Here is a 25,049-nt window from a genome sequence, read left to right on the forward strand (position 1 = left end):
AATGATACATAAAAACAAACACAAGAAATAAACATATTAAGTCTTACAACATGGTACTTTGAAAATACAGTAGTACAATACAACAGCTGGCATACGGGAGCATGTTTGCATCTTTGACAGTCTGCAACTTGAAGGTTCATATGTAGGGGATTTACTGTATTTATTATATACTACTGTATGGGGGTCATCTACTTTTTATGTCAATGCCCTTTTTACCTAATGACATCATTAATGTTCTATATACAGCCTTCGATATACACACTCTCTGTAGTATACACATTCTCTAGCCAAGAGTTTTTAAAACACACCTGTTGATTGGTATGAGAGGGCAATCTCCTTTGATCTGTAATAACTGAAGGCATAAACATCATTTAGTAAATCCAACTATTACTTTAAAATACGTATACAGACAGGCTTCTCTCATAGCTCAGTTGGTAAAGAATCTGCCTGCAGTGCAGGAGACCTGGGTTCAATTCCTGAGTTGGGAAGACCCCCTGGAGAAGGAAATGGCAACCCACTCCAGTATTCTTACCTGGAGAATCCCATGGACGGAGGAACCTGGCAGGCTACAATCCATGCGGTCGCAAGAGTCGGACACAACTTACGGACTAAACCACCATCACCACCACCATACAGACACCCAGAATCTTAGCATTTGGGGCTTCAGAGGCCACATTGACCATGCACAACATCCCTTTACAAAGGCCTCAGTGAGTGACCTTCCAAACTCTGTCTCAATGAATCCCCACAACCAGAGACTCACTATATTCCTTTCAAGCCCTGTGATGTGTAGGTATCAGTTACTTTAAACAACAAAAAAAGCAATCTCAAAGTTGTAACCAAAAGAGTTGCAGGTCCCTTCTTTCTTCCTTAAGGACTTGAGAATAACCTGATGCACTGCCGCCCATGCACACGAGCTTCACAAAGTTACATTCTCCTAGGTGACCACAACACAACCATCAGGCTCAGGAAGTTAAGACCTGATACATTTACCCACAACAAATCCTCAAACTCCATTCAAATTCCAAGCGGCTCAATAATATCCTTGACAGCAAAAGAATGTGGTTCAGCATCATGCTTTACCCTTAGTTGCTATATCATTCTAGAATAGTTCCTTGGGCTTTCCTTGATTTTTAGGAATGTGACATTTTTAAAGATTATAACTATTCGGTCCTTTGACTTTCCCAGATGTTTCCTCTGATTAGACCCAGGGCATGCATCTTTAGCAGGAATGTCTCAGAAGATGTGATGCTCTGTTCTGACTGCATCTGTTCCTATGGCATGCGATCTGACTCACAGCATTACTGATGCAGTCCTTTCTGCTCACATATTAGGTGGTGCCTACCAGGCTTCTCCACTGCAACAATGTAAGGAGATCCAACCAGTCCATTCTGAAGGAGATCAGCCCTGGGAGTTCTTTGGAAGGAATGATGCTAAAGCTGAAACTCCAGTACTTTGACCACCTCATGCGAAGAGTTGACTCATTGGAAAAGACTCTGATGCTGGGAGGGATTGGGGGCAGGAGGAGAAGGGGACGACAGAGGATGAGATGGCTGGATGGCATCACTGACTCGATGGACGTGAGTCTGAGTGAACTCCGGGAGTTGGTGATGGACAGGGAGGCCTGGCGTACTGCGATTCATGGGGTCGCAAAGAGTCGGACACAACTGAGCGACTGAACTGAACTGAACTGAATGATATTTTGTAGGGAGATGCTGAGATACTAGAATGAGATACTTAGATCTCATTCCTCATAAAATTTCAAGTTACTAGCTTATGTAAGTATGGACTCAGGGTTTCCCAGGTGGCTCGGTGGTAAAGAATTCACCTACCAATGCAGGAGACACAGGTTCAAGCCCTGGTCCAGGAAGATCCCTTGGAGAAGGAAATGGCAACCCACTCCAGTATTCTTGCCTGGACCATTCCATGGACAGAGAAGCCTGGTGGGCTACAGTCCATGGGGTTGCAGAGAGTTGGACGTGACTGAGTACACACGGGGTATGGGTAGGGGGGAGGATGGACTTGTGCCTTCTCATTTCAAGAGGATGCTCAAGCTGACCCAGATTTAGCCAGAGGGAGCTCCTTCAACCTGGTTTTCATATCTTTATATTGTCCATCATTCTCTGAGGACTTCTTTCATTTCTGGCACAGCAAAATGCCCCAGGCTCATCCTTTTTGTTTTTGTTTGTTTTAAAACAGGAAGGGATGCCACTTACTTCATCTACAAAAATAAAATTGTACCATCTATGTCATTAAATATATCCTATATCATGGCATACGTTTGAGCCAATAGATATATACAGCCATATTCCTTTAGCTTGATCTGTAATATTCCAGAGCGTGGATAGGCAGAAGCTCCTGTGCCCAGGATGCTTCCTGATCTCAGCCTGGCTGCTCACCTGTGTCCTTTATAATCGACTGGTAAACAGAGGTGAATGTTTCCCTGGCTTCTGTGGGCCACTCCAGCAAATCTGAAGCAGGGGTTGTAGGAACCTCCAATATACACAACTGGTTGATCTGAAACACAAGTGACAACCTGGACTGGCGGTCTGCGGTGGGGGGCAGTCTTGTGGGACTGAGCCCTTAGCCTGGAGAATATGTAGATAATAGCAGAATGGTGCATGTTACATTTGTAAGATTCCCAGCTGGTGTCCACTGAGAACTGGAGAACTGCTTGGCCATGCTGGAAAACACACCAAAGTTATCATATTCCCTGTCATTTCATTTTTAAATTAATTTGTATTGGAGTATAGCTGATTTACAATGTTGTGTTAGTTTCTCCTGTACAGCAAAGTAACTCAGTTTTATATATATATATACACATAGTAACTCAGTTTTATATATATATACATATATCCACTCTTTTAAAGATTCTTTTCCTGTATAGATCATTAGAGAGTACTGAGTAGAATTCCCTGAGCTATATACAGTAGGTTCTTCTTAGTGATCTATTTTATATAGAATAATGTGTATATGTTAATCCCAGTCTCCCAGCTTACCCCTCCCCCTTCATTTCCTCCTTGGTGACCATAAGTTTGTTTTCTACATCTGTGACTATTTCTGTTTTGCAAGTAAGTTCACTTGCATTGCTTTTTTTTTTTTTTTGATTCCACATATTAGTGATGTATTTGTCTTTGTCTGACTTTCTTCACTCAGTATGACAATCTCTAGGTCCATCCCTGTCACTGCAAATGGCATTATTTCATTCCTTTTTATGGCTGAGTAACATTCCATTGTATATATGTGCCACATCTTCTTTTTCATTCATCCATCAATCAATGGATATTAGGTTGCTTCCATGTCTCCTTCACTTATTTTAAAATGACAGTTTCATTTGCCCTCATCACACTGGGCATTCGTTTCTTAATTAACATCATTCTGTCTACACACTTTTATAGTGTGGAGAGGAGATTCTCTTGGTTGTCTATTCAATGATTTTATTCTCCTCCTAAAACCCATTCCTCCCTAAAAGAAGAGGATTTTGTTCTATCTCCTCCCTTCCATATAACCATGCATACTCTCTAAATCAATCATGATAACCTCATTCCTCAGAACCAGTGATGGATTTAGTAATTTGCATGTGAGCAAATGCAGACCAATGAAACACAAGGAAGTCTCGGAGGGACTTCCTAAGAAAGCAGCAAAGACAAGCAGATGGTCCCCTCTTCTTCCTTTGGAGAGTACTGAATCTGGATGAGAGGCACAGAATTGCTGTAACAATCTTCAACCAGCATGAGGACGAGACCAGAGCTCGGACAAGGCTGAGACCACCTCAGACCAGAGGAGCCAGAGCCCTTAAGGACTAGCCAGAGCTCCTTTTATCACTGACTTCTGCTTGTGTGAGATGACATATTTCCTTTTGGTGGAAGCCGCTCTGATCAGGGTTTCTTTTAGCAGCAGCCAACAGCATTTTACCTGATAAAGAGCAGTGAGAACTACACAGCCCTCCAGGGGAGACGAGATGAGCCAGAGTAGCTCTTCCAAGTCCCTTTTTCCCCTTCCACAGAGCCCAGGTGGATGCTGATGCATAATAAGGCTCCTAAAACCCTCATCTTTGGCATTCCTAAAATGTTATTTTGTATTTATATCATTGCCCTTCAGTAAAAGAACTAGCAATTTACTGCATATTTAGGTAGCTAACTTCTTCATTGTTGTAACCTGCTTAGATCTTTTTAAATAAGTCTGTTTCAAGTGGGGAAAGAAAAAGCAAGTTAAAGAACTGCTACTTGATTGCAAAACACCAGAGAGTAAAGAAGAGAGAAACAAAAGAACAAATACAGAGCTAGGACATCAGAGATTTTTGCTCCAGGAATAACAGTGCTACTAGATGACTGGAGAATCTTGGGGGAAGAAATCACATAATTTTTTATGTGACTTATGTGAGTCACATGTGTTTCTAACTTCATGTATCTGTAACATCAGTAAGAGAACCTCCAGGTTCCCTTCTGGCATTAAAATTCTACACCCCAGAGATTTCATCAGGGAAATGGCTCAAAATTCCCTTCTTCTCTTGCCTGAAGCATAAAATCAGAAAAAGCAGCTCCCAAAAGTCAGCTGTAGTCTATTAGTCATTAGTGAGATTGATTTCAAATCCACAGCTCTGCTTTCGAGCTCCTATTCCAAGAAACAGCTCCGCTATATCTGACAGATCAAGATGGAATTGTATATGTGTTTACTATCGCTGAAGGCAAAGCATAGAAAGTAACTGCCAACTCCGCAATCCATTCACCAATTTGACAAAAAATAAACATTCAGAACAGCCACCAGACCTGGACAGTTTTGGCAGCTGAACCCAGATACTTAAAAGCCTGCTAATAACCTGAAGTGACTGCAGGATGTGGGAAGCCCTTCAGGATTTCCCAGTGCCCTTCAAGTCTGAGCCCTTCATTCCCAAGGCCCTTTGCAAAGTGTAGTCCTGACCAGCGCTTCATCGCTACCTGGCCCTACTCTGTCCAGAGACTCCAGCCTCACTAAATTCCCTTCAGCTTCACCACGGGTCCATCTGTCTGTCAGTATCTCATACTCTGCTCTCGTGATTCATTCTGCCTGGCCTGAACCACCCTTCCCTGATACCCCACACCTGCCTCCCCTCACCCACCCCCCGTGCCCCACCCCCACCCCCCGCCCCCAGATTCCTCTTCCTTCTGATTCCACTCAAAGTCAACTTCCTCATGAAATGCCTTCTCTGTGGCATGAACACACACCACTGCTGCTTCCCCTGGAAGGGAAGTCTGCCCTTTCCTTCAGAGCGCTTATTACTACCTGTAATTATTCTTTTGTTTACCAGTTTTGTATGTTTCTGTGGCTGGTAACCCAGGTGGCTCAGTGGTAAAGAATCCGCCTGCAATGTGGGAGACGTGGGTTTGATCCCTGAGTCAGGAGGATCCCCTGGAGGAGGAAATGGCAACCCGCTCCGGTACCCTTGCCTGGGAAAAAACCCAATGGAGAGAGGAGGCTGGCGGGCTACAGCCCATGGGGTCACAAAGCATCAGACACGACTGAGTACACACACACCACACACTGGACCATGAGGGAAATCCCCGTCATATTTTCAGTAACAAGCTAAGGACATGGAAAAATGCTGAAGACACTATAAGAGAAAAACTGTTGACAAAAGTTTATCTTGTTTAAACAGGAAGATACCAAATTTTAAAATATATACATTTACATATGCATAAAACAATATAAGGACATATATCAAGGTATTAACAAGGATGGTATGGTTATACTTTTTTCGGGTATGGCGAATCTGGTGACAGAAAGAAATAACATATAGTATGCTAAAAGAAGACAATCACAAAGCTAGGAGCAAAAGAAAATGTACAGATGAAGAGTAAAACAGGACTACCAAATAATTAAATTGATTTAGTCATCACAACGGAGCTAAGAACACTGATTATTTAGAAAAGTTTTGATATATTTGTTAACATACCAGTCAGTTCACATCCCACATAACATCCACAGAACACAACTGTGGATGGAGAACCAGTAGTCTAAGATCGCAGTCCATAACCCGGCTGCACTTGAGAATCCCCTGGGTATTAATGAAGCTGAAAAAATCCCGTCTCCAGGAGGCAGAGGCTTGGGAATCTGGATACTTTAAGAGCTAGGAAATTCTGAAACAAAGCTGAACTGGAGAATTACCAAGCCAGGATAATGAAGTTAAAGAACAGGTTTCTTTTCAGGAAAGCTTTCAGATAAACCAGGAACCTAGGAGGCAGAGATTCAAATGATAACAGATTCTGCCAATAGCTACCGCCTCCTGCAAATCAACATGCAATCATAAAGTGCACACAGTGTGGGAAAACCCATGCAGCATTGTTAACCACACACAGATACCAAGGACGGGAGTAAGTCTTGGAGTAGCACCTTGTCTACGACTCAGAACTCAGTCTCGACGTCACACATCAAAGCAATTAAAAAAAAAAAAAAAAAAATCCGAGCAGAAAAGATACACAGACATCTCAAAACTTGTGCTCCACAACTGAAACACCCCAGACCGCCCCTCACGCTTCATTAGAATTTAGTTAACTGCTCTCTTTCCCCTTCCATGAGCTAGTCCCAGGGCGGATCAGATTTGTGGATTAAGAGGGGACACAGAACTCACAGGGAAGGCACACTAAGAGAAGCTACAGAAACTTAACTGTATATCTAATACGTTAAATGATTCAGAACCACTGGGTGGGGAACAAACATCACACATACCTCAATAAACCCCAGAGGTGTGAAAACAATTATTCATAACTATAATCATCAGGATCTAAGTCCTTTAGGAAAGAACTTATATTCTTACATTTGTTTAAGGAAACAAAAATGAGAGACCATTAGACTTGAGCACCCTTGATACGTTTAGAACAATAAATAAGCTACTTATGACCTCATTTTATGAAATAACCTTGTAATGTAGGGATCATTCCCATTTTAAAACCAGACAGTAGAGGCCCAGAGAACCAAAATAAATTGTTTTTGTCATACTGTATAATAGTATAGCCATATTTAAGTTTGGATAACTGAAATATTTCCTTTGTTCATGTCATACCACAATGCCACTTTTAAAGTCATTTTGGTTGGAAATATTTCTAATTTTGTGCACGTGTGTGTGTATGTGTTTGCAAGGTAAACACCATCTGGAAAACAACCACTTAGAACAGTGGTTTTCAAACTGCCTTTTTAATATGATAGCATTTCTCCTCAAACAAAAAATTCCTTGGTCACATAGAGAACAAGCCATGTGATCCCACTGGGAAGAGGGAAAAGGGGAAGGGCATGACGGGGAAGGAAGGAAGAGATACCAATGTATAAAATAAATAAGCAACAAGGATATATTGTACAGCATAGGGAAATATAGACATTATTTTGTAATAATTTTAAATGGAGTATAAGCTATAGGAATATTGAACAGCTTTGTTGTCCATCTGAAACTACTATAATATTGTAAATCACCTATACTTCAATAAAAAAATAATTAGCTTATCCAGGAAAAAAAAAAATTCCTAGGACTTCCTGGATCAGGAATCCAGTGGTTAGGAATCCACCTTCCAATGCAGGGGACTTGAGTTCGATCCCTGGCCAGGGAACTAAGATCCCACATGCTGCGGAGCAACAAAGACCTGATACAGTAAAATAAATAAATATTAAAAAAAATCCCTGGGAACCCCAATATGTAAATACAGAGCTGCTCTGTTTGAAGGGCGGGGGGTGGAGGCGGGCTGAAGCCCTACTTCCTCCCTACTTGGCATCCCTACTACTCCATCCCTACTACGGCGACTTCTCAGGCAGCCCCATGGCCGACGACACCAGGGAATGCAGACTGAAAGAGCACCAATCTATGTGATCTGTGTCACTGGACTTGCTGTATAAAACCATGTCCCTTCAGTGACATTCAACAAATGATACAAAGTTATATAAAGGCATCTTGATGCTGGTCAAAATTTAATCAACTTGCTAACACCAGATGGGCTCGATAAAGGACAGAAATGGTATGGACCTAACAGAAGCAGAAGATATTAAGAAGAGGTGGCAAGAATACACAGAAGAACTGTACAAAAAAGATCTTCACGACCCAGATAATCACGATGATGTGATCACTGACCTAGAGCCAGACATCCTGGAATGTGAAGTCAAGTGGGCCTTAGAAAGCATCACTACGAACAAAGCTAGAGGAAGTGATGGAATTCCAGTTGAGCTATTTCAAATCCTGAAAGATGATGCTGTGAAAGTCCTGCACTCAATATGCCAGCAAATTTGGAAAATTCAGCAGTGGCCACAGGACTGGAAAAGGTCAGTTTTCATTCCAATCCCAAAGAAAGGCAATGCCAAAGAATGCTCAAACTACCGCACAATTGCACTCATCTCACACGCTAGTAAAGTAATGCTCAAAATTCTCCAAGCCAGGCTTCAGCAATACGTGAACTGTGAACTTCCTGATGTTCAGGCTGGTTTTAGAAAAGGCAGAGGAACCAGAGATCAAATTGCCAACATCTGCTGGATCATGGAAAAAGCAAGAGAGTTCCAGAAAAACATCTATTTCTGCTTTACTGACTATGCCAAAGCCTTTGACTGGGTGGATCACAATAAACTGTGGAAAATTCTGAAAGAGATGGGAATACCAGACCACCTGACCTGCCTCTTGAGAAATCTGTATGCAGGTCAGGAAGCAACAGTTAGAACTGAACCTGGAACAACAGACTGGTTCCAAACAGAAAAAGGAGTACATCAAGGCTGTATATTGTCACCCTGCTTATTTAACTTCTATGCAGAGTACATCATGAGAAATGCTGGGCTGGAAGAAGCACAAGCTGGAATCAAGACTGCTGGGAGAAATATCAATAACCTCAGATATGCAGATGATACCACCCTTATGGCAGAAAGTGAAGAGGAACTAAAAAGCCTCTTGATGAAAGTGAAAGTGGAGAGTGAAAAAGTTGGCTTAAAGCTCAACATTCAGAAAATGAAGATCATGGCATCTGGTCCCATCACTTCATGGCAAATAGATGGGGAAACAGTGGAAACAGTGCCAGACTTTATTTTGGGGGGCTCCAAAATCACTGCAGATGGTGACTGCAGCCATGAAATTAAAAGACGCTTACTCCTTGGAAAGAAAGTTATGACCAACCTAGATAGCATATTCAAAAGCAGAGACATTACTTTGCCAACAAAGGTTCATCTAGTCAAGACTATGGTTTTTCCAGTGGTCATGTATGGATGTGAGAGTTGGACTGTGAAGAAGGCTGAGCGCCAAAGAATTGATGCTTTTGAACTGTGGTGTTGGAGAAGACTCTTGAGAGTCCCTTGGACTGCAAGGACATCCAACCAGTCCATTCTGAAGGAGATCAGCCCTGGGATTTCTTTGGAAGGAATGATGCTAAAGCTGAAACTCCAGTACTTTGACCACCTCATGCGAAGAGTTGACTCATTGGAAAAGACTCTGATGCTGGGAGGGACTGGGGGCAGGAGGAGAAGGGGCTGACAGAGGATGAGATGGCTGGATGCCATCACTGACTCGATGGACATGAGTCTGAGTGAACTCCGGGAGTTGGTGATGGACAGGAAGGCCTGGCATGCTGTGATTCATGGGGTTGCAAAGAGTGGGACACGACTGAGCAACTGAACTGAACTGAACACCAGACTGCACTCAAGTAGGTTTCCCCCATTATCCAATGACAAGCTCCACGTGTCTGAGTTCTACAAGCCTTAGAAAAGAGGAAAGAAAAAAAAACCCTCTACCATTTCACAAGGACCCCAAACATATTTTAGTGCCTTTTTTCTCCCCAAGAGTAATGGTAGTTTTTATTTTTCTATCTTCTCAAAGACTGGAATTACAAAAGGAAAATCAGATTTTTTAATATGCAAAATGCAATCAATACATGAAATATGGAAAATATATAGTTCAGGCAGGAATCAAAGATGTGAAGATATTATGCATGCATTTATTCATTCACTTATAGAAGTGAAAACATCTTGTTCTTAATGCCTGGGAATAAGCCTTCAGAGATAAAGAAGATAAAGTTACTCTCAGGACTTGCTAGAGATAGGACACAAATGTGAATTGACAGCACAGGTTGAACACAACCGAAAAAAAACCCCCTCACAGTTGTACTTATATTTAAACTGCTCTGCCGCTGCTGCTGAGTCGCTTCAGTCGTGTCTGACTCTGTGCGACCCCACAGACGGCAGCCCACCAGGCTCCCCCGTCCCTGGGATTCTCCAAGCAAGAACACTGGAGTGGGTTGCCATTTCCTTCTCCAATGCAGGAAAGTAAAAAGTGAAAGTGAAGTCGCTCAGACGTGTCTGACTCAGCGACCCCATGGACTGCAGCCTACCAGGCTCCTCCGTCCATTGATTTTCCAGGCAAGAGTAGTGGAGTGGGGTGCCATTGCCTTCTCCATAAACTGCTCTAGAGATTCATAATTTTGAGGATTTTTTTAAAAAAGGTTTTCTTCTTAATTACAACTAACATAGGATGGCAGATACAGACTTAACTCAACCTCATGATCAAAAGACTATTCTTACAATAAATTTTAAATGACAGAGATGTTCATAAAAGCCCAAATGAAATAAAACTCAGTTTAGGGTGATCCAAAATAAATGTAAGTTGCTTTTTTTTTTTTTAATGGAGTTTGCCTTTTTTTTTTTAATTGACTATGACATTTTTCTTGACTTTATATTGAACACAAAGAAGCAGTTTGAGATTCCTTTGGGATCGCCCTGACCCCGCTGCGGACGATCCTCTATTGTACAACTTACTCAAAGCCGACTTTGTGGGCAGAGGGGGAGAAACTGTCTGAGTGTCTCTTGGTGTTTGCTTCATTGTTTTAGATGAAGCCATTTTTGGGGACTAACTCACTGGCTTTTAGCGCTTAAGCGATGCGGGTATATATAAGTGGTTATTCCCCGCCCTCCCCCCCAAGTCTTAGTAATATGACTGTGGGAGATAAGTGGAGATAAGAGGAGGAATGAAAGCAAAGTTGGGTTTGTTTCCTGATGCACTTTTCCATCTATTCCAGAAGTTTGCTTGTTTTTGTTGTTGTTTTTGTTTTAATAGAAACTTGAATTGGAGAAAGCTATGCTCAGCTGTAGGCTTCCCTGATGGTTCAGGCTGTAAAGACTCTGCCCACAATGCGGGAGACCTGGGTTCAATCCCTGGGTCAGGAAGACCCCTTGGGAGTAGGGAATGGCTCTCCACTCCAGTATTCTTGCCTGGAGAACTCCATGAACAGAGGAGCCTGGTGAGCTGCAGTCCATGGGATCGCAACAAGTCAGGCACGACTGAGCTACTAACTAACACTTTTGCATACTTCACATTCTCAGCAGTAAAAATTTGTTTTATTAAAGCAAAACAGCTTTACTAGAATTAATGCTTTAGTCTCACTAAAGTGAAATCTACTTCTACACTGTGCACCTATGAGCAGAAACAGGGGGAACGAAGATGGTCTCATTGAGACTTAAAGTAACTACTCCTCGGCGAGCAGCTCTGTCCAGATCAGAAGCTGGGACATCCTCAGGGTGCAGCTGAGACAAGAAGGAGATGGGAAGGTGGCAAAGTTTCAAAAAGGAACCAGTGGAGGCTCTCAAATTCCTTTTCCATAGATTAAAGTCATTTATCAGAACCCTGTCCCTGGAAATGGTCTCCCTTCCAAAAGCGGGCCATTCTATTTCAGCATTAAATGTTGAAAGCTATGACGAGAGTCACAGGCTGGCTCACTACGTCTCTAACCCACAATGGAATAACAAGAGTCTTTACCACACAGTCTGGGTGCTGAGTCCTAGAAGTTCTGTCATTAGGCATATAATAAAGAAAAAAAAAAATTTTTTTTTTCCATTTCCTCTTCTAGGCTCAAAGACTGTGTGTGTATGTGTTCAGTCACTCAGTTGTGTCTGACCCTTTGTGGCTTCAGCCTACCAAGCTCCTCTATCCATGGAATTTTCCAGGCAAGAATACTGGGTTGGGTTGCCATTTCCTCCTCCAGGAGATCTTTCCAACCCAGGGATCAAATCTGCATCTCTTGCGTCTCCTGCGCTGGCAGGCAAATTCTTTACCACTGAGCTACCTGGGAAACCCAGTGGAATGTTACTCAGCCATAAAAAGGAATGAAATCGGAAGAAGATTCTTAGCCTGACTCAGTCCTTAGTTGGGAGAATTTGAGGCAGAATAGGACAGGAGTATCAATCATGGTCGGGGGAGGAGACATTCTTGAGCAGTGGAAGCTGGTGAGTGGCACGGCCAGTATACTGGTGCTGAGAGTGGAGGGAGGCAGAGAGGGGGCTAGGATGTGGGGGCCCAGGTGAAAGGGGTGCTTCCCGATGAGACTCTTCTTCCAACAAGGGTCTGCTCACGTTCTACCTGTTCCACAGGGCACAACCTACTCCCAACCCCGTTTTTTCTTTTTCTGAATTCCCTGAGAACTCCAGTACATAATATATAAACAACTCTTGATTACACTGTCATCAGTTCTGTTTTTAAAAAATTCTGGTTCACTGGTTCCTTCTCTCTAGGAAGCCCTTAGAACAGCTGTCTGTCATATTCATTTTGGTTCAATCAATTTCTACTTGATGTTGATCTATGTATAAAGTTATCTTTTACTCCCAGTTAAGCTATTCCCCCAAAGAATAACTATTTTTTTTAAGTAGCCCCCACTGAAGTGCCCAACAAAGTGATAAGCACACAGCAAGAATTCAAGTAGTTGTCAGCTCTAAAGCCAGGTGATTATACTAAAAGTACATAAGGTCTCTAGTTAAATAAGGAAATAAGTTAGAGATTAAAAAAAAAAAAAAAGACTATTTAAAAGCTCATCACCCAGCTATAGTGCTTGGGGACTTCCCAATGTCACCAACATTCAGCAGGCAACAGTAAACATGAAGAATAAAATATTTTGGAACATTTATGAATAATATGAACAGCTGATCTCCTTTCTCAGAGAGCTTAAAACAGTTTCCAGGAACTAAATAGTGGTAACCCTGAAGGGAGCAAGGTTATGTGTGTGATAGTTATGGAGAGAGTTGGGAACCAGCATGGGCACTCAGTCCACAGGGCTGCATTAAGAGGGGATGCAGAGGAGAGACAGAGGACCATCTGCTGAGCATCTCCTGGTAGTATGCTATGGGTACCATGCTGGAGTGTCTGACAGGTGGTAGAACTTAATCTTCACGATAACCCTTCATCTTTACAGATGAAGAAATTGAGGCTCAGGCAGGTGAAGCAACTTGTCCAAGGCCATGTGCATAGTAGTAATGGACAGAGACAGAGTGAAAGCCCAGATCTATTTGTCTCCAATGCTTTTGCTCTCTCCACTAGGTAACCCCAACCTCTTCTAGAACACCTTTCATTCTTGCCCCCCAGATAAAGCCAAATGGTTTTGTCTTTGTGAGGAAAGAAGGTAAGAACAGCTAGCTCTTCTATAGTTACGGAGTCAGGGAAGGATTCCGAAAATGGAGTTAACGTTAGTTGAGAGGGAATTATGAACCAAGAACCATATAGGCACCTTTTACACATCACGTGATTTCACCCCAATAACCCTAAGAAAGGGAACTTGAGGTTAACATATATGAGTTAACTGAGGGAAGTTAACTTACCCTAAGGCATGATGCTAAAAAGAGGGAAAGTGAAGAGGGGATTTGAACAGGGTCCATCAGGTCTCAAAGCCTCTTTCCACTGCCCTCCAGCATGCACTCCCATTTCTTCTTCCCATAAATGCCCAAAACTAAAGTTTGGGAAATACCACCTATTAAGAGATCTGCCCAGTAATTACATAGCAGTTGAACCAAAGGGAGCCTGCATCCCACAGGAAGTAAAACTATCATCTCAACCAAGGAACTGAGTAGGCAAAGAGAGAGAGATTTGCAATGTGTATTTAAAACTGCTGCTACCCTCTGAACCCCTCTGTGAATCTAATGGACTTTTTGTTAGGCCATGTCAGTGATGTTCATCACCAAGTTACATCCCCAGTGGGGATGGAGCCACTGTGGACAGCAGATTCCACTAGATGGGCTTGACCATGACCCAATCCTGTTCCAGCAGCAACACAGTGATGGAGGCCAGAGAGTTATCATAAGATGAGGTCGGTCCACGAGATCCGGTCCTTTTTGCTGAGCTGGCTCAGACTCAGGTGAAAATGTCAGCAAACAGCTCTCCACATCAGGATAACTCACAGCGCTGACAACTTACCCATGAGTCACTAAGCAAACACACTTCTATCTCCACCAGCTTCCCCATTTTCGTCTCCAAGTTAAGCAAAGAGCCAATCTCTTTAAAAAAGATGTTAAATCCTCGGGACCTGCGATGAAACGCACCAGTAGCAGCTTCTGAGGGCTCGATCCCACCCACATCTGGCTCTGTTTGGGAGCTAAATTCAGCAGAAGTCTCCAGGGTCAACCAATGACCCCGAATAAAAATAGTCTTGGAAATCTGTCAGGAGCAGGAAAGGAAACAAGACGGCAGGGTGATTCACTCCAAATGGCAGCTCCGAAACCCAAATTCTCATTTTTTTGTCCCAATATGAAGCCAATGTGCAAAACAGGCCCGGAGCAAACTGTCCTTTTCCGAAGGCCTCTAAAAGTGGCTGCCAAAGAATTTCACATGCAAGCCAAAAAGATTTAGTGTGCCATTCACCTCTCCTGTGACTCTAACTTCAGCTACTTTGCAGGAAAGCTCTGAACCAATCACAGGTTGACCCATGCTTGGGGACCACCAGGGTCCCTGAGGTTTTGCCCCAGTAAGCAAGAGGGGCCATCTGTCTTATCTAATTTTCTGTGTGGTCAAACAGCCGCAGAAAGGGCACAGAGGCTGTGTGGCAAGTGAGAGAGAGAGAAATAGTGATCACCTCTTCACTGCCTTTCTACTAATTCTAAAACTCACTGCTCCAGCTCGTCTCCCACACACTGAGGTTGTATTACAATAAGTACAATATTTTGAGATTATTGTATGCTTTTTTTTTTTTTTTTAGTTAAGAATTTCACGGGCTTCAGCCAACATTTGATGGTTTAATTCACTCATTTTTTTTCTTTTCTTTTTTATTTTATGGCCGCGCCGCATGGCTTGTGGAATCTTAGTTCCCGGACCAGAGATCAAACCCAGGATCTCTCATCAGTGAAAGCGTGCAGTCCTAACTCTAACCATGGAATTCCCAGTTCACTCATTTTAAAACGTATTGAGGGCATAGATGCTCAATCCTAGAGCATGATAGAAAATGCAGAAGGACTAGAGGTGGGTTTGTTTCACAGCCACTCGCCTGTGCTTGCCCCTTCCAAAGCCCTGTATCTAATGTGACATTCATAATGTATACTTTTTTCCTTAAAGGTGGTCCCCCACCCCCGCCCAGCTGAATTTCAAAGGACTACACAACCTGGATCTGCCTCTGGACAGGCTCTGGGGCTTTGGGGAATCTCACAATTTGGCGGGAATGAAGGCATGCAGAGAACAACAGAACATGATAAATCCTAACAGCTACGCTCAAGCGCCCATGTACCCTGGGTGCACAGGTGAGGGCGCGGCTAACCTGTGCCTCAGAGGACTGGGAAAGACTTCTCAGAACTGGTCTTGCAGAACCACTAAGAGTGTGACAGGCTGGGAATGAGGGCAGGGAGTAGGGGGAGGACACTCCAGGGACTGAGAACAGCCCAGGTCAGGGGTTCTCAACTGGGGCCAATTTTGCCCCCTCCCCCAGGGGATACTTAGTAACATCTGGAAACATTTGGTTGTTATCTGGGAAGGGAACGGAGCTCCTGTCACGGGGGGTGCGGGGGAGCCCCGGGGGCGACCCCATGGACTCTCACCCACCAGGCTCCTCCTACCATGGAATTTTCCAGGTAAGAATACTGGCGTTGGCTGCAGTTTCCTACTCCAGGGGATCTTCCCAACCCAGGGATCGAACTTGTGTCTTCTGCAGCTCCTGCACCGGCAGGCAGATTCTTTACCACTGCACCACCTAGGAAGCCCAGGCAGAGGCCAGAGATGCTGCTAAACAAGTGACAACACACTGGACAGCCTACTCCCCCCTCTCCGCCCCAACAGCAAAGCCTGACCCCACTGCATTGTCAACAGCACAAAGCAGGCAGAAAGTTTGGTCTCAATAAAGATATGAAAGACCCTGTGTTATACTAAAGGTGAGAAGTTGCCTGGAGCTTTGGTAAACACAGTGCTTCAAATCACTTCTTTCACGGAAGAAAAAAACCAGTAAGAAGAGAGGACACATTAAATTTCTAAAGAGCCAAGACGTCAGGCTGGGAAGATGCCTTATTCTCAAAACAGGAATCACCACAAAGTTAGACGCTGGAAGCCTAAGGAGGGTTTCCTACGATATGAAAAGGACGTCTCAAAAGTCCCCGGGAATGGCCATTCACATTCCTCCTTGCTCGTGGATGGCTAAGGGGCGAATGAGAACATGGTGAGGCCCCGGTGCTCTACATGGCTTGGACAAAAAGGAACTAAAGGCTCCAGAGAGGAAGCAGCTATGAAGAAAGCAGAAAGAACACGGTGGGGATGCCGTGGATGAAACTTCAAGTGGCCATGTGGTGGGTTGGTGGGAACCAGGCCTGCCCATGAAGGCGGGAGGCGCTTGTGCAGGCATCTTACTCCTCGACAGGACCCTGGAAGTGCAGTGAAGAGGCTACCACCACCACCAAAGCCGCCGACACCTCTGCCTCCACTCAAAGGAAAAGCAGGGCTTCCCTGGTGGTCCAGTGGTTAAGAATCCACCTTGCAGTGCAGGGGGACACCGGTTTGATCCCTGGTCCAGGAAGATCCCACGTGCCGTGGAGCAACTGAGCCTGTGGGCCGCAACTGCTGAGTCTGCACTCTAGAGCCCACGAGCCACAAGTACTGAGCCCTGGTTCTGCAACTGCTGAAACCTGCATACCCTAGAGCCTGTGTTCCGGAACAAGAGAAGCCACCGCCATGAGAAGCCCGAGCACTGCAGCTCAAGAGTAGCCCCCACTTGCCACAACTAGAGAAAAGCTCACGTGCAGCAACGAAGACCCAGCAAGGCAAAAATAAATTAAAAAAGGAAAAGCAAATAAGTAGAACAAATCTCCCCTAGCAAGAGACTTGTAGGAGGGGGAGAAGACAACCCTCAAGATAATAGTTTTGGGTATAAGGGTAAAAAAACACAAACTGAAACCCCTTCTCAGATACATTCAGTTCAGTTCAGTTGCTAATCCATATCACCGTTTGAGTCTTGCCTCCTCCAGACCCACATGCACAGACACATGCCTACATTGATTTTTTTAAATGATAATAGTCAGGGGAAAGTGACATCAATTGTATAGATGTCTAAAATAGAGCATTTACCCAAGAAGAAAAAGAAAGCTGGACTAGTATCAAAATAAGATCATTCTAAATGGACAATGTCACAAAAGCTTCAAAAAAAAAAATGTTGTCACAATGGGTGCTACTGTCAGAAAAATTAAAATTCGGTTTGGATGACACAGACCCCTGATACAACTGTGGCTGTAAGTGTGTAAATGCACATCACAGGCCATAAATGAAGCAAAAGGGCCTTGAAAAAAGCCAGACAGACAGCAAAGGACAGGACATTCCAAACAGAAGAGGAAAAGCTGCAGCCTGGGCAAGGCAGGAATGATGGAGCGTGTGCACACATATCCACTGAGAGATGAAACACACTCAAATTTCACCTCTATACAGCCATAAATATACACTTAGCACGGACCAACTAGGCTTCCCTGGTGGCCCAATGGCAAAGACCCCATCTGCAATGCAGGAGACTTGGCTTCGATCCCTGGGTTGGGAAGATCCCCTGGAGAAGGAAATGGCAACCCACTCCAGTATTCTTGCCTGGAGAATCCCATGGACAGAGGAGCCTGGAGGGCTACAGTCCACGGAGTAGCAGAAGAGTCAGGCATGACTAGCAACTAAACAAGGAACCAACCTCCTGTATTTTGGGAGATGAAAACATTACATGACATATTAGCACCTGGCTCTACAGTGCATTTCCGGTCACATTCTTCAGAGGGAAACAGACATCCAAAGGTCACAAGAGCATAAGCCCAGGAGTCCACACAGCTAAACACTGGAATAGCCCGGAGGGACATCAGGGTGGTAGGAAATCCAATCAGAAGGAGGCCTGCTTTCCAACTGGATAATCAGGATTTACAGCTGTGGAGGAGGCAAGGGTTTGACTACCCTTTAAGGACTCCTGAGAACCAGTCCTCCCAACTTATAAGTAAATCATCAACAATCACTGAACCTGTGCGCTGAGAAATTGCAGCCAATCCTCAGAGTGGTGGAGTACACACACAAGTGAGAAACATATAATATCTGAATGTTGACTGACCCAGTGACTGGGAATAAAGGTAGACCTAGAAACCTAGGCATTAGCCAAGGTCATACTAATGAGAGCTGATTCCGCCCACAACTCCCCAACACCTACACTCCTTTGCTCCAGACAGCTCAATTCACTGTCATCCAAAGATCAAGCGTGGGCATGCTCAGTCGCTCATTCATGTCCAACTCTTTGCGACCCCATGGACTGTAGCCCACCAGGCTCCTCTGTCCATGGAATTCTCCAAGCAAGAATACTGGAGTAGGTTGTCATTTCCTTCTGCAGAGGATCTTCCTGATTCAGGAATCGAACCCACATCTCCTGCATTGACAGGCAGATTCTTTACTGCTGAGCCACAAGGGAGGCCCCATCACCCAAACAGAATCAGCTTTTAAACCTCACTCCTCTGCTGGACACTTTATCCATCTGGAATGTTCTCCACCTACACAGATCTGACGCATCCTCTGCAACTCCTCTCAACCCCTCCTCTCCTCCTCTGGAAGGTGTTTCTGAGCCAGCCTAAGGCATCGCTCCCTCTGCTGAACTCCCAGAGCAATTAGGTTGTCCAATTACTTGGCAAAGAACTATCTCAGCTCTATAAAGCTTTAACTCATCTGTTGTTTTCTTGACCTATTATTTAAATGAATAGAAATTTTCATTTTGCCGCCTATCTTTATTAATATGCCACATTGTTGAGAGGTAAGGACACACCTGGTAATTCTTTGGACCCTCCTATCTTACCTCCTGGAGCAGTGTTCCTCAATCTTCTTGGCACCAGGAATGGGTTTCGTGGAAGACAATTTTCCCTCGGGCCGGGGAGGTGGGGGGGTGGTGGGCGGTGTTGGTGGTAGGGATGGTAGTTTCAGGATGATTTAAATGCATTACATTTATTGCACACTATTTTTATTATTATCACGGCAGATCATCAGGCATTACATCCCAGAGTTTGGGGACCTCTGTCCTAGAGTATCCTGCATAATACAGAATTAGACTGCAAAGTTCTAAGTTCTCTTCTGAGCTAAGTTATGCTCACATTAACAATCTTTCTTAACAGCCAAGTTTAACAAGGCTTTGCAACCAATGATATGTGAAAGCAAAAAAAAAAAAAAAAATGTAATTCAGAAGAATCTTGGAGATCATTACTTCACAAATTAGGAAACTCAGACATGCAGATTGGCTCAAAGTCCTTTGCAGTGGTGGGTGAACACCAGTTTGCGTCCCTGCTCCTTACTATGGCACATAATGAAGCCTGGCTAAGAGCAGATGATGACTATGGGGACTGCAATTTTGAAGATTAAAAAAGTTTTAAAAATTCTTCAAGTTAACACCGGAATTTATATTGAGAAGTGGGATTAGTTAAGCATCCTAACCTAGATTAAGATTTTCACAAACTTAGCACAGCACAGCATGGAGTGATATTCAAATCGTACAAGAAATGGTATCAGGACTTTCAGGAAACACAAACACACACACACTCTCCCCCCTAAAAACTCAGTTTTGAAACTCCATTCACTGTAATTTTTTTTTTAAAGTCAAACTACTTTAAAGCTCTGCTTACATATATTACTCTCAGGAGTGTAATAATCACACGTAAAAGCCTTTCTAAAACAAATTCGCCCTGGAAGCCCATTCCGGGGCGTTGAGTTGTGACTACATTCTCAAGGATGTTAGTAACACAAGAGCTCCATCCACAACTCCTTGAGGAAAAAAAAAAAAAAAAAACTGAAACCATGAATGCCTTGTCAAATTCAGACAGTTTATCTTGGCACTGGCAAGCAGAGCAGTCTCTTCGATGTCTGGAAACGTGTCTAATTACGTTTTTAGAGAGTAACTAAAAAATAGCCAGCGTCCCGGAACAGACGGCTCAGGGATCACTCCATAGCATCCTGAATGACGTGATGGAACCACGCCAGGAAAAGATAAATAAATAAAAGAGAAGACGAAAGCGAAAAAGAACCAAGTGTGAAACCACGATGAGACCCCCAGTCTCTCTGCAAAACAACCCTCCAGTCTTCCCAGGGGCTTGAGGCCGCCAGGACTCTCCCCAAAGTTTTTATTTCCCTTTACTTTTGTTTCCATTAGGTCACCCGGCCCGCCCACAGCATTCACCTGGGGGCAGTGCACTAGCCTGCCCGGCCCCAAGCGCAACGTCCAGCTCGGCACACCCCCGATACCCACTCTTCCGTCCGGACGGCACCCAAGGACACCCCTTACTCTGGAACGCGCAGCCCCGGAGCTCGTCACGCCCCTTCCACTCGGATGCGACCGCACCCCGGTATGCAACCAGCGAGCTTAGCGGACCCCGGACACCCCCCGCTGCACCCCGAATCCGGCCACACGTCAAGGGCGCCCCCTCTAGGCGCAGGCTCGCTGCACTGCGCACGGCCGCTCCGCCGCCCTCACCTGAGCCGGAGGTTGGCCATGAACTCGGGCATGGAGACGGTGTCCATCAGCACGAAGTCCGCCTTCCCGAACTCCAGGCTCTCCTGCTCCGCCATGGCGCCGGCGCACGGGCTCAGGTGGGCGCGGACGGACTCAGGTGGGCGCGCTCGGACGGCGCGGGGGGCCGGTCCCTGGGGCGTGCGGCGAGCTCGGGCGGGGCCGGGGCGGGGCGCGGGGAAGGGGGCTCCGTGGCCACTCGGAGGGATCTGGACCGGACGGAGGCCGCCCCGCGGCTCCTCGGCGCGCTCTGGGCCGGCGCGGCACACCCGGCAGTTTCCGCTTCTCCCGCGGCGGCGGCCCGGCGCTGTGGGGGGACGGGACAACGAGACGGAGACGGCGGCGGCTGGTCCCGCCTCTGGCCTTGGTCTGGCCCCCGCCCCGCGACCGGCCCGCCCCGCTCCGCCCCGTCCTGTCCCCGCCTCCCGGCCTCCCCGCCTCCCCGCCCCGCCAGCCGAGGAGCCGCCCCTGCCCGGGCGCAGGCCGCCGCCTCCTCACCTGGGCGGCGCGCACGCGCGGGGCAGCCGGCGGGGGCGCGCCCCGGCCCGGGCCCCGGCGGCGGGGCGGCAGCGCCCTCTGGGGACGGTCGCTGGGCGCTCAGCGGGGCGGTGCCGAGGAGTGCGGACGTAGGAGGTGGGTGGAATCAAGTTTCCAGGATTGCTGCCTCCCGCCCGGGTCTTGGTTCAGTTCAGTCACTCAGTCGGGTCCGACTCTCTGCGACCCAAAGGACTGCAGCAAGCCAGGCTTCCCTGTCCATCACCAACTCCCGGAGTTTACGCAAACTCACGTCCATTGAGTCGGCGACGCCCTCCATCCATCTCATCCTCTGTCGTCCCCTTCTCCTCCCGCCTTCAATCTTTCCCAGGGGCTTGGTAGATGCCATCAAAGTTAACAAAAGTAGCTCGTGGAGCTTCTCACGAGGATGATTCATGATGATTCTGACACTCGACTACGACGCTCTCTCCTGATCTGCTCACATCCTCTCCATCCTTCAAATGATAGTTCACGCTCAGACTGAAATAGTAATAGTAATTAGCTTGTTGAGGGGACCAAAAGTGCTCAGAGTTTTTCTGAGGGACTTAGAGAAGTTAGTAACTTGCCACAGGCTGCTTAAGTAGTGGGGAAGCTGCAATTTCATCCAGGTCATTTGACTTACGAGCTCCAGCGTTTAGCCACCTGGCAGATTGCTTTCCTTCTCCATTTCCTTCTCGGTGTTCCCTGATCCATTTTTCTCTTCCACCTACCTAAGAATGGCTTTCCACTTGGCTCAGTGGTAAAGTGGTAGCCTGAGCGGTAGCGTGGCTCAGTCTCCACCTGCCAATGCAGGAGATCTGGGTTTGATCCCGTGGTCGGGAAGATCCCCTGCAGAAGGAAATAGCAACCCACTCCAGTATTCTTGCCTGGAAAATCCCATGGACAGAGGAGCCTGGCAGGCTATAGTCCATGGGGTTGCAAAGAGTCAGACATGACTAGCAACTAAACAAAACAATGACAACTAAGCTTGTCACCAAGTATTACCTTATATTGTTGTTGTTTTTCATCTATCTATGTATCTTCTCCCTGAGATTGTTGTAGGCTTCTTGAGCATGGGACGGTGTCTTAAATTTTTTCATCTCCCCCTTGGCACCCACCAAGAAGCTGTTGTATTGCCTTGCACACATACTTATGAAATGCACAGTGATCCAATGGGATAGAATGGGTTTTAAGTGGTCTCCAATTTATAGGTGTATTGATCCTGGAAAATTCTTTTGGAACCCAAACTGCATTTTCTCAGTGAAAATCTATCATAAATGGTTTCTAAGGCAGCTGCACTGCTTCGGTCCTGTGTTTCTATTAGGACCATCTACAGTAAGTCCCCTACATTCAAACCTTCAAGTTATGAACTTTCAAAGATCTCCAAGTGTGTTCCATCAGTGTCAGGCATGAGTGAAATTGCAGCTTGCCCTCCGTCTCCTATTGCTGATGATCCTTCAGCTCTACCATCTCCCACCTCTTCTCCCACCTCCAGTCAGTAACTCTTCTTGCGCATTCACGCAATGCCAGCCCCTGTATGCTGACTGTTCTGATGTACTACTATCCTTTTCAAGGCACTGTACTGTAAGATTAAAAATGTTTTATTTTTTGTCCTTGTTTTTTGTGTATTATTTTTGTGACAGGTATTATAAACCTATTATACTACAGTACTATATAGCCAATTGTGTTAGTTGGGTCCCTAGGCTAACTTGGTTGAACTTACAAGTTGGACTTACAAACACACTCTCAGAATGGAACATGTTTGTATGTAGGGAACTTACTGTATTTCAAAGCCTCCTAGCAAATCTGCTGCTGCTGCTAAATCGCTTCAGTCATGTCTGACTCTGTGCAACTCCAGAGACAGCAGCCCACCAGGCTCCCCGATCCCTGGGATTCTCCAGGCAAGAACACTGGAGTGGGTTGCCATTTCCTTGTCCAATGCGTGAAAGTGAAAAGTGAAAGTGAAGTCGCTCAGTCATGTCCTACTCTTAGCGACCCCATGGACTGCAGCCCACCAGGTTCCTCCGTCCATGTATTTTCCAGGCAAGAGTACTAGAGTGGGGTGCCATTGCCTTCTCCACCTAGCAAATCTAGTAGCCCCCAAAGACCTGGCTGGACTCCAACACTATGGCTGAATGTGAAATGAGTAAACCAGACCTAAGGACCCTGCCTCACTGTCTGCTTCAGTTGCCAACAAATCACCCTGGCCAAGAGACAGAGGTGGACAGCTTGATCACCTCCCAAGGGAGCATATCTGCCATCAGAAAGTCACCCCAGTCTCAGTCACAGGCAGAGCCTAGTGGCAGTCTGAGTACCATAAGTAGCTCCCCATCTTCAGAAGGCACCTCCCTGGATCTCAGTGTCCTCATTAATGGAGTAGGACCTCTGGGCTAGGTACTTTCCAAGGTAGGACTGGCCTTTGCTTGAGTCATTTTTGTGGGTGAGTCAGTAGCTAAGCAGGTGATTGCAGAAAGTATGATACATTCTTAAAATGTTTTCACTGGTACATTTTAACATAAAATAGATTTTTTTTTAAAAAAAGAGGAAGAAATCCCAAATTCTGTGCAATTGGGAGCAACTCTTGCCTGGAAAATCCCATGGACGGAGGAGCCTGATGGGCTGCAGTCCATGGGGTCGCTAAGAGTCGGACACAACTGAGCGACTTCACTTTCACTTTTCACTTTCACGCATTGGACAAGGAAATGGCAACCCACTCCAGTGTTCTTGCCTGGAGAATCCCAGGGACGGGGGAGCCTGGTGGGCTGCCGTCTATGGGGTCGCACAGAGTCGGACACGACTGGAGTGACTTAGCAGCAGCAGGGACTCATTAGAAATGATCACTGAAAAATGAATGGCTATGTTTTCCCTGAACCCTGGCATTGTTAGAGCAAAAGTGGTTGGATCTATGGGAGGATATAGCTGTGGTTTTCAAATGGCCAAAGCAAGGGAACTGCTGCATCTATCCGTGTCTTATACAGGAGCTGAATGTATAAAACATACACACAACATATGCAAAGGGTATTTTATCAATTTCAAGCCCCAAATTAGTATATAATCTGGCATTGAGACCAGTGAGGCTCTCCTGATGAACCCAAATCTGTCCAGTGGGGCTCACGGTCACCTTAAATCAGCCTCAGGATTTCAGTTTACTTTCGTATGGATGTTTTGGTTGTACGTGTGTGTTAGTCGCTCAGTCGTGTCTGACTCTTTTGCCACCCCCATGGACTGTAGCTCACCAGACTCCTCTGTCCATGGGATCCTCCAGGCAAGAATACTGGAGGTTCTCATTTCCTTCTCCCGGGAACCTTCTCAACCCAGAATCAAACCCAGCCCAAACCCAGGTCTTTCACATTGCATGCAGATTTTTTTTTTTTTTTTTTACCGTTTGAGCCCCCAGGGAAGCCATTCAATTGTACAGAACCAAGAAAATGTTGATTGACATGGCTAATCAGTAATTTGTTACTGGTACAGTTTAATATCCATCTGTTTGAAAGGCCAGTGCATGCCTACAATCTCATTTATTAGTTACACATTTATAAGGAGTTCCAGTATACTTAGAAATGGCAGGAGAAACTGAACACTGTGGTCTGCACTCATATAAGGTACTGTAGAGCTAATAAATTCACTCATTATTAATCTCCTTTGTGATAAAAATTTGGATATAAACATTTGGATGTATATGTTTGTATTACAGCTTAAAATGTACTAAAAACCAAAATAAAAGTTAACATTGCCAATTGTTTAGTCATGTCCAACTGTTTTTGACCCCATAGACTGTAGCCCACCAGGCTCCTCTGTTCACAGGATTTCCCAGGCAAGAAC

The 25,049-nt window shown here is 45.4% G+C and overlaps 1 protein-coding gene across 4 annotated transcripts in view; it reads right to left on the reverse strand.

Moving 5' to 3' along the window:
• MYO1D (myosin ID) overlaps window positions 1-21,003 on the reverse strand; it is a 361,342-nt gene extending 340,339 nt beyond the window's left edge. For all 4 annotated transcript variants that reach the window (XM_006059431.4, XM_025281061.3, XM_044939541.2 and 1 more), the window contains exon 1: window positions 20,679-21,003. In XM_006059431.4, coding sequence (XP_006059493.3) covers window positions 20,679-20,773 — 95 coding nt within the window. In that variant the 5' untranslated portion in view covers window positions 20,774-21,003. The remainder of the gene's footprint in view (window positions 1-20,678) is intronic.
• Between the last annotated feature and the right edge of the window lie 4,046 nt (window positions 21,004-25,049).

Source organism: Bubalus bubalis, chromosome 3 (assembly GCF_019923935.1).
Source record: "Bubalus bubalis isolate 160015118507 breed Murrah chromosome 3, NDDB_SH_1, whole genome shotgun sequence".
In the NCBI taxonomy this organism is placed as follows: domain Eukaryota; kingdom Metazoa; phylum Chordata; class Mammalia; order Artiodactyla; family Bovidae; genus Bubalus; species Bubalus bubalis.